This window comes from Dipteris shenzhenensis, chromosome 19 (assembly GCF_047967505.1).
Source record: "Dipteris shenzhenensis isolate YYH24624 ecotype China chromosome 19, Dip_SZ_1.0, whole genome shotgun sequence".
Lineage (NCBI taxonomy): Eukaryota > Viridiplantae > Streptophyta > Polypodiopsida > Gleicheniales > Dipteridaceae > Dipteris > Dipteris shenzhenensis.
In genome coordinates this window covers 45254576-45264942 of record NC_141614.1, presented here as the reverse complement: position 1 = coordinate 45264942, position 10367 = coordinate 45254576, and the positions used below count along the sequence as shown (strand labels likewise).

The 10367-nt window shown below is 44.8% G+C and overlaps 1 protein-coding gene across 1 annotated transcript; it reads right to left on the bottom strand.

Moving 5' to 3' along the window:
- Positions 1 to 2023: 2023 nt before the first annotated feature.
- LOC147890527 (trihelix transcription factor DF1-like) lies at positions 2024 to 5965 on the bottom strand. Its single transcript, XM_087390498.1, has 2 exons — positions 4771 to 5965; positions 2024 to 3875 (listed from the first exon to the last, which is right to left on the bottom strand). Exons 1-2 carry the CDS (start codon positions 5388 to 5390, stop codon positions 2228 to 2230), a joined length of 2268 nt encoding a protein of 755 aa, XP_087246624.1. The 5' UTR covers positions 5391 to 5965; the 3' UTR covers positions 2024 to 2227.
- Between the last annotated feature and the right edge of the window lie 4402 nt (positions 5966 to 10367).

Here is a 10367-nt window from a genome sequence, read left to right as displayed (position 1 = left end):
CCAAGCAAATGGTTTCCCTACACAATTGAAAATCCGCGCGTATTCTAGTGGAGGCAATTGTAAGATCATCTATGGGTTCAACCCTTCCACGGACGCTTTGCAAATTGTTATGAGCCATAAATGTTTTGCTCTGGCATACCCTAGCTTCTTCTATCACTTGTTACTTCATTCAAGCGGCTTCTTTCTTGAGTTCTTTTTCTCAATGGATGGCTTGTAATGTTTGAAGCATTAATGGGCTGTAGTAGCGCTTAAGCTTACTACCATTGATGTAACCATCCATTTCGATACCATCCAAGGGTCACAATTCTGCATGACCCCTCGAGTGTGATTTTGACAACTCGATACAGACCCATCCCTCCATATTTCATCTTATGCACGGTGTTTCTTACACTATTTAACACTGCAAGGTCACCTTCATTTAGGTCCTTGTTCCAAAGGTTGTAGTCAAACCACTTCTTTCGGTGTAGCTTCTCAAAGTTTATGCCATAGGCCACTCTCAATCTCGTTTGAGTCCAGATTTTCAAGCTCAAGTAACCTTTCAAGGATTGCCACATCTCATATCCGATCTCTAACTGCATCTCTGAGGCTTGGAATAATAAACTCCCCCCTAAATATGCTAGGCTGAAGGGTTTGCAGTGTGACCTTGTATGTTGTTTGATATGCCCAGTCATTACGACTGTCCTCAACCATGCTCATCATTGCGTGGCACAAGTTCTTGTTGAAGCTTTCGGCTTGACCATTAGCTCGAGGGTAATAGGTCGTGGATTTTTGATGCACAATGAGAAATTCACTCATCAATATACAGATCCTGTCATTTACGAATTGTGTTTCCCAATTTCCTCTCTCTCTTTCTCTATCTTCGTGATGCGATTTCAGAGTTGTGCTTTCCTCTTGCCCTCATGCTATGTGTTCGCTACACACTGTTCACAGTGCTTGACAAACGGCAATACTCCGCTAGTCTGCCGAAAGCAATAATTGCCCACACACCGAATGAAACAAAGGCCAAAGGATGAACTGAAGCACCTACACGGAGTACCACGATTCATCATTAATAGACATTTACTTAGAGGGCCTTGCTCGTGTACTAGGAAAGAACAAGTTGCTTTAGTCCAAAGTGAAAAATAAGTGCTTCACCATACCTCTCTCTAGACCTAGACAGAATGGAATAAGCTACAACTTACACATTGATACAAAATTCTTGGTGCCATCGCTCTGTGTGTGCATTACTAGAAGTAGAGATTCATATAAGTTCGGAATTTGGGATTACCGCTCTTCTAAACATATAGAATTAGCAAATTTAGGCCCTCAGTCCCCGGTCTTTGTCATTAGAAAGCACAGAAGAACAAATCGGGTAGAACAGCCTCATGCATCAAACTGAATCTCACCAACCTTCTTATCTTACAAGAATCCAGTCCCATTCAACTATGCACACAAACAAGCAATATTGAGTTGTGGCGACAACAAGCTTGCTTGCTTTGCACGACAACCTCAAGTTAATAATGAAATTTGAGCCTTACGTATATACAACCTGTACATGCGCTACATACCCAATGTGTTCACAAACAGCAACAATTGAAGAAGCCCACTACCTTGCGGATGATCCTCAGAAAAATGACAAAAGAATTCGTCGCGGCTTATGAATTCCTGAGCTGATTGGGCCATGAATGATGAACATATAGAGGGAGACAACTTTGCCCACAAGTGACGAGCTGGAGGCGGAGGAATTCCAGGCTCCCTGTTTTGGGATGGCGCCTAGTGCTTGCAACAGTTTGACTTCACGCCCAAGTCCAGTTTGTCTACTGTGTTGGTTGCGCAGCTGATACTATACTTATCTCCATCTTGTCATAGTTTGGAGCATGCAATGTGCAAAAAAGATTGCAGCTAGTTAGCTCTAAACTCGTGCAATTGCACCACTGGTCTATCTGCCACTGCAAACATCCGTCGCATAGTAGGGATTTCTGGAATTGCAGCCTGTAAAAGTAGTGGCTGTGAACCTTCTGACTACACGGATCTTAGGTGATAATAAGAGTGCAGTCGGTGCTACTTAGCACTGGTCTCACGTCTACTGCTATCGTTTTGTGATAAGCCAGAATGATCTATCAAAGATTCAGACTCCAGAGGGAGCTTGTCAAAAGGCCAGAGGGAGCTCATCAGAAGGCCAGCTAATCACGTTAACGTTGATCTCACAGTTAACATACACGACTGGTTTGCTGGTGCGGATGCTTTACTACTCTGACGGTCCATCGTGTCGTAGTCTGGATACACCATTAAGGTGGCTGAAGCCTCCCGATGGAACCACCTCCTGTGTTTGTTGCCCTATCTCCGATGATCTAGCCGGTCCTCCATCGTTACTGGTTTTATCACCAGTACTGATCACTCCATCAAGGTTAGCTACAGCTCCTGAAGAATCTGCATCAACAGCGTCAGTGGGCTTGATGGTTACTTTCGTCAATCCTCCAGGGTCGTTGGTGGCTCCTTGCTCAATACCAGTACCCAAAAGTAAACGAAGTGCAGCTACGTTACTGGTGGACGCAGTAGTGGCTTCCACGGGAGTTCTTCCAACTGAGGGAAGCGTGACGTCGTTTTGTACCTCAGTAGACCCCGGTACATACCCACAATCGTCCCTGTTGCTTAAAGCTGCCTGATGTTGGTGCTGTCTCAGAGTAAGGTCGCCCTCCTCAGGACGATCGTTGTTGGCCTTGTAGGTCAGCTGCTTCACATGTTGCCCACCCAGCAACCCTTTCCTGTACAGAGCGTCCAATTGGTGAAAGTATGGACATGTCTTGGCGTCCTCTGGACGCTGCTTGTTGCTCTCCTTGGCCTTTTTGAAGTACTTGTTGATGTTTTCCCACTTCTCCTTGCAACGTTTGGCATCGCGCCTGTAGCCGAGACGGGACAGCCCATTCGATATCTCCTCCCAGAGGGTAGCTTTGGGTCCAGGTTCTAAAAATCTGGGATGAAGTCCACTGCGTAATTTGATGAGAGCAAGAACTTCGGGTTTGGGCCAGCGCTTGCTGTTTTGATCCGTTGTATCACGGTCACTATGATCCTCTGCATGTGCAGCAGCAGGGACAGGGGGGGCAGACGGTACAGGCTGAGCCGGTATGGCGAAAGAAGGCAGCTGGAAACTTTGGCCTGTTACTTTCTGCAGAAACGTCACCAAAGCTGCATCCCTGGTAGCAGCCATGTTGCGTTCCTGGTCTCTGAGCTCGTCGTCCCTGCTCATCCTTGACATTTCCTGCCTCCTCCACGCTTCCTCCCGTATATTTCTGTCGTGCTCCCTCCTCTCCAATGCTTCCAAGAATTCCTGCTGCATTTTCTCCTGCTTCTCCATCACTTTCTTCAGCAGTTTCTCGAAAAAGACCATCAATTTGCCTGCTGACTTCCTTCTCCTCTTCCTACTTCCTGGCATTTCGTTCCTTTCGCATTGCCTTGGATCTTCATATTCATCGTCAGACGATTCAGACGAGAAATCCGAACCTCTTCTAGCCTGCTCCAGGACAGGCCTGCTACCATGAACGGGTCTGGTATCCAGAATCTCACTCGCAAGGCCTCTTGTTAGCAGAATGCTTCTAGACCTATCCCCATGCGCCTTGCTTGTGCCACTTCCCATCGCACTGACGACAGCATGGCCGAAAACGCCACCACTTCTGTTGCCGTGACCAGAAAATATGGCTTCAGCGTCGCTATTGCCGGTGTTGCTGGAGACGAAAGCACTACCGTCAAGGGCTTCTAGTTGGCTGAAAAAGCGATAGCTTCTTCGATCTTGCTTGCCCGCCTTGCCATCCTTAGTTCGCTTGTAGTACTTGTGCACGTTCTCAAACTTCTCTTTGCATTTCTTTGCACTCCTTTGGTAACCCATTTCTGATAGCTTCCTGAAAGCCGGAGTGAGAAAGAATAAAATTAAGCGAACAAACTGAGATAAGATTCATTGTGAAAGCTTGTCCTAGGAGATATTAACCGGTGTAACATGTAAGCATCGACAACAAGACCATCAAGAGTAATTCACTCACCATCCAACTTTCCAAAGCTAGAATGAATTACTCCTTGAGGCTTGGAGGACTTGTAAACCTATTCAAAAGGGACGGGGTTGGGGGACTTCGATATTCATACATCCAGGGAAGAAAGCCCTAACAAGATCCACCCTAAAATAACTCAGAACACATGAAGAAGTGCATGCACTAGCCCGCTAAATTGCTGATTTTGGCCGACGACAGATAAGGCTGATAGAATATTCAGGAGCGGGAACGACGAGGTATGAATGCGCGTTGTGTACTTCCTACTTATACACTTGTAAGGACAAACCCAGAAAATTTTTTTAAACAAAAAATCAAGGGCGCTGTACTCGAGCACTGCCTAGGCCCAGTCAACATCTGAAAGCTCAGAAACACAGCGAAGGTAATCGTTACGCCGGTACGTGAGTAACGACTCTAACAAGAGGAGCTTGTGTTAAACCTAAAAGAGGAAACCCTGAAACCTTCAGTTTGTCTACAGATAAGTGAATTGGGCAATTGTTCCATGAGACTGCGTGGCGTTTACCAACGGACGGTGGACCTAGAAAAATGTCCGACTTCAGGTATCATCAAGTCAATCTGATTATCGCGAAGAAGAAGATAATGGCAGTCCGAGTAGAAAACGTGAATCAAAAGAGTGAACGCGCCACGAACATTATTTCAGGTCAACAAAGATAGAGGAATACTCGCGATCTGCAATTAGTGAACGGGGTTATATCTAATCTTTGCCATAATTACACGGCGATGGAGAAATTACCGCGAGATCTCCTCCCAAAGCTGGCCTTTCATACTGGAGTCGCGGAACGCAGCATCCATATCCGACCGAATTTTGAGGAGCGCCAGTGTTTCCTGTTGAGGCCACCTGGTTCCTGTTGTACCCCTGTCGCCTTCTTCCCCCAGTTCGTCCTGATCTTCAAAAGCAAGAGATTGATCCGTGACATTTGCCACCGTGCTCTTCAGATTGCTAGGAGGTGGCCTGGAAGCAATGGGAGAAGGTGCTTTGGCCGGGGAATCTGGACGAAGACCCAGTTGCTGTGCCATCTGATGTTGTTGCGGCATATTTGGGCCGTAATGCGGAGGCTGCATGATGACATGATTAAGCTGAGGGGTTTGCAGCGGAGGAGGTGCAGGTTCAGATTCGCAGTGCTGTTGAGGCTGCTGCTGGTGCAGGTGCCGTTCATGTTGGATATGGTGGTGGATCAGTTGCTGCTGCTGCTGCTGAGGAGAGTGTCCATGCTGAGTATACCCGTGGGGAGAAGGAGAGAGGGGCGCCTGGTGAGGAGGACTAAACATATGAATGTGAGAGGGAGGTCCTCGTCCCATAGTAATATACTGAGCAACCTCTGGCGGCACCCCATACTGCCCGCTTGTTTGCATCTCATGTGCAAGCTACAGGAGCCTCAAGGCCTTCTTCCGGAGGGGCAATTGGCCTGACCCGGCTGCAGCTACATCAGAGTGGAATTCTGAGATGAAGATGGTAGGAGTGAAAGAAGGGAAGGTCGTTTAACTAGCTAGAGGTTCCGGAAGGGTGATGGGAAAAGCAGAAGAACAAAATCACGACGTTGCCAGAGGAAGGATAGGGACATACTAAGGGGAGGAGAAGCTGGTGCACGAAAGCAGCTAGGAGGGGGAAAGGGTAACTGCTAGCTGGTACATGAAAACAGCTCCAAAGGAGACGGTTTAAGGGAGGACAGATTGGAGCTAAGTCCTACATGAAAGCAGCTACAAAAGCAGATTTTGTAGCTAGTTGAAATACAACTACGAGCACAAACTGCTGGATGGGCAGATTTGGAAGCGAGGGGCAAGAGATGATATAGAAGATCTCTGAGGTAAGGATGAGAGAGTCAGGATCTCTGAGACTGGGATGATTGAGCTGCGTAGACCCATGAAGAAAGGGGTAAAGATGAAGAGACCCAAGCAAAGAAGTTTGAGGCTTGTTGAACAAGCGGATCAAGAAGAGCCGAGAGGAGAAGAAGACGAAGGTAAGTTTGCAGTATATTCTATATACACAGGACACCGGTGGGGCGCCTTAGATCAGGTGGAGATGCTCCTCTCGGGGATAAGCATCACACATTTGATGTCAAAGTGATAACAACCACATGCAGCACAACGAATCATCCTTGTGCTAGACCATGAGGGATCAACTAGCCTCCATATTTGACCGAGGGCCCCTTAGCTACTTGCACACTCCACATGCACTCAGTTGTTTAGAGCCTATCCCCGCTCACAGCTATAGTTTTTCCCAATGCTGTGCATGTTCCCTCGAGGTGCTCACCTAAAATGCACGATACATATTCTCACTACAGATGGGAGTTCCCCTCTCTATCCAGGCATTATGGGGCTACCTGCAAGGAGACCAATGCCTTTCTAAGTTTTTCTATTTTGTTGGCCTTGTGCAGGTTTTATTGTCAGAGATGAGTGTCAGAAGAGTAAGTGAGAACCAGTTCTCTCCCCAGCCCACAAATGCTCCACAATGGGGCTTGACCATTGTGGAGTAGTGAGCGGTTCATGCTCTTATAGAATAGAGCTGCCCATGCTCGCCCTGCATGGGCCATGGTGCATTGAATGCCTCTATGATATCGGCCCCATGGACATGGGTCGATGATCTTGTCCATCCATGGTCCATGAGCATGGTGTGCTGGTTTGTAAGCACCCACAGTGTGACGCCAAATGTTCTTCATCGTGTTGCCAATAATGACGCATGATTACAACCCATCTAAGCTCAGACGCCTCTTACAATGGCCACCATGTGCATATGCTCCAAACCCAATGAGTCATTTGTGCATCAATCTATGTAACCACTCCACCAGACCTTGGTTCGTACTTTGCTTTACACTTACCATCTTAAAGAAACTTGCAATTATGGGTTCACATTTCAAAACCTCTCACCTCGCTTTGTGCAGTAGACTTAAATTGTGTGTATGCTCCCTAGAGATATCCTAGGCATATGACAAATTTAGTAGATCTGCCATTCTTGACAACCCCTCTAGGTTATCTCCTCCCTGAAATTAAGTTCCCCTCGTCCTCACCTACCATTGCACTTGTGCCACCCACATATCAATCATGTAGAATAGAGTAGCTGACATTCTTAAGCTTTGCCAATAGTTCATTACTATGCAAGTAAGATCATATTTGGCATTTCTCTTGAGCTACTACTTGCATCATTCTTGAACTTACACTCAATTGAGAATAGAATGCACTCTTACCCAAACTTGGATCAAAATGATAGTACCATGGATAAATAGTGGACGAGACAAGATCCATGTGTTATGTAGGCTAAAGAGCACATGCTCTATTGCTATCGGTAGTTCTATGTTTATAACAAGGGATGCCAATGTAGGCATTGTTGGCCGAGTGTTGGCCTATACCATATTCTTCTCTTCATGCTATGTATTGCTCATGTGATTAACCATTTAATGATATTTTAAGTTGCACCTACCTTTACCAACTCCTCATTCCATGGCAAGACCATTTTGACAAGACCCAACTAAAAGACCACCAAAAATATAGTGAAGTGCTAGCAATTTCCCAAACCCTCCGGGGGGGGGGGGGGCACTTAGCACTATATAAGATAGCAAGTGCAACCAACAAGAAGGGGTTTTATATGTCTGATGGAGGTACATGAAATAGACATACATAAGGGGTTTGTTAATTCAAAAAGTGAGATTTTTCCATCCATAGGTATACTTTTATATATCATCTCAAAATTGACAAAATGGTATATATGTTTTAAAACTCTATAGGTACGGGGGGTTGTAATACCCATTGATCGCGTGTGCTATATGAGGTTTTTACGCAATGATCCCCGGGTCCAAACCTTGGCAACCTATAGGATCAGCTATTCAAGGGATGTAATTTAAGTGAGGTATCTTTATCACTAGTGTATTGTATTATTGAAGATGACTAGATGGCAACTTCACACAAGCTATGGATAATGGTGGCCTTAACATACGTGAATTCCATACCATGGTGCTTGCACTAGAATTAGAAGACATGCATATCTTTTATCTTTGCTAATTTTCCAAAACTAAAGAGCAACAAAAACCATGTTTATAATTTCATGCCAAGAACATAGTCCATGCCTCCTAGTTTAAAACACCTTATCTTCTACATGATACATCCGTAGCCCCATTCCGTATTGTCCTTAGGAAATATGCTCATCCCAAGTCCTCTAGAGTGAATTCTCAAGAGATGCCCTTCTAATTATATACACATGCTCAGATTCTACATGGTGATGTACTCATGGCCTTAACAACAATGAGATTAGAATTGTGAATGGCCACACATGTTTAGAATCTAGTCAATGATGTCATTGAGACCTTCATAATGAGGTCATAATTTTCCAACCTTTGATGTACAACCATTAAAAACAATGATGTTTTCTTTGTCTGTGTGTGTGTGTGTATGCACGTGTATATTGTGCATGCATGCATGTGTGTGTGCGCACGCGTGCGTGTGCATACGTGCGACGTGCATGCATGTGCTTAGGTGTGCGTGTATGTAGAGAGAGAGAGAGAGAGAGAGAGAGAGAGAGAATCGTGTGATGTAAATGAATTATAAACTTGAGGGAGGCATTTTTTGGGATGTAAAATGGATAAACTTTCGTGAGTGACTTGGATACCCCAACAAAGCGCAGGGATCATAAATACCCTTTGTATTAGCAAAAGGACAAAAATCATGGACATGTATTATGTTCTTGTTTTTCGAAGATTGGCCTAGTTCAATAACACATACCATGTGGTAAAGGAACAACTCCATGATACACTTATGTTGCTAACCACTCCCAAGCTCAAAGGATTCTCATAGACATGTTTTAGGTGAGATATATGACACGATGACCCTAAACAGCATTTTAATGATAGCTCTATTCTGTAATTGATTAGCCCGTCGAGTGTCTAAGTGGATATGCATTACAAGATAACCCTCTAGAAAGGAGGCAGCCTTGTATTTTAATGATAGCACTATTCTTTAGTTGTATTTGACATACAAGTGTTTGATAACGAAATGAAATCTTAATAAAGGGGAGGATGTAGATAGAGGAGATATTGATGTATTCCATGAATAAAAAATTAGTGTATGCTCGTGTATTGCCATGAATACAAAATTTAAAAAAAAGTGTATTCATACCAGTCAAGGATTTAGCCTCTTTTGAGATGTCATTCAAAGCCTTGGTTTCCTCATTCAAAACTCCATGATGCCTTCAACAATACCTTGGGATGTTCTCTCCACCTTTACTTCCCCCTCTTAGTGTTTCTGTGCCTAACTGACACAAGGTAATGATGTGGGCAAGATTCTTAACGTGTAGGATATAGACTCTTCAAACATAAAAACGTATCAGCAAGCTGCAACTTGTTTGGACGTTTTCCCTTCCACATATGAGCCTGGTACGAGAGCATATAGGTATAAAGCATGTGAAATGATTGGCAAGCTGGAGTGCACGCCATTAGACGCTATGGAGGCATGAGAGAAGGTTAAAAGATTGCGTTCTGGAGAGCCCAAAAGCCTCCCCCCCCCCCCCCTCGAGCATGTAAGTTTAGATGGAAGGAACAAGCCTCCTTGAGACCTTTGTTTAATGGATGCATGAGAGTTTGGATAATGCAAAGGGGAATGCTTAAGTTTTTTCTTTCCTTATATTAAATTCTTATGCTTAACTTTGTACTTTTCGTATATTAAATCTTTTTCTTTCTCTCTCCCCCTCTCTCTCTCTCTCAAAGCTTTTCTTTCTAGGAAGAAGACTCTTCGCTACCTCAAAGCTTTTCTTTTCGTTATTTCATAAGATTTTAATGAAGGGGCTTAGGTGTGAGGTGGATGATAGATGATTGCGAGATACGTAAGGACGACAGGTGATGATTGTAAAGGTGTCATCCATGGACATAGCCAGCGGCACTAGAGTAAGACACTAGAGTAAGAGACGAAAGATCGCGCGATGGAGAGTGCTAAGTACTGAGGTCCAAATTACACGCAAGATTCCACTGCAATAACTGTCGCCTCTCTCGTGACACGTGTACGTCTCATTTCGATATAAACAATGTCCTATGACGTCGTCAGATATCTAAGCCGAGCCAGCATTTGATCATCCGCTTTTTCCCTTCCCGTTACCTTCTATGTTCTCACTCCCCTTTGAGGCTTTCTCTCTCTCTCTCTCTCTTTCTCTCTCTCTCTCTCTCTCTCACACACACACACACACACACACACACACACACAAAACTGCTAGGTCAATCAAGGATCCCTTCAACTAGCATGCACTTGTAGCCTCTCTCTCTCTCTCTCTCTCTCTCTCTCGCTTTCCCTCTCTCTCTCTCTCTCTCTCTTTAAAAACTAGTAGATCACTCAAGGATTCCTTCAGTGAACATG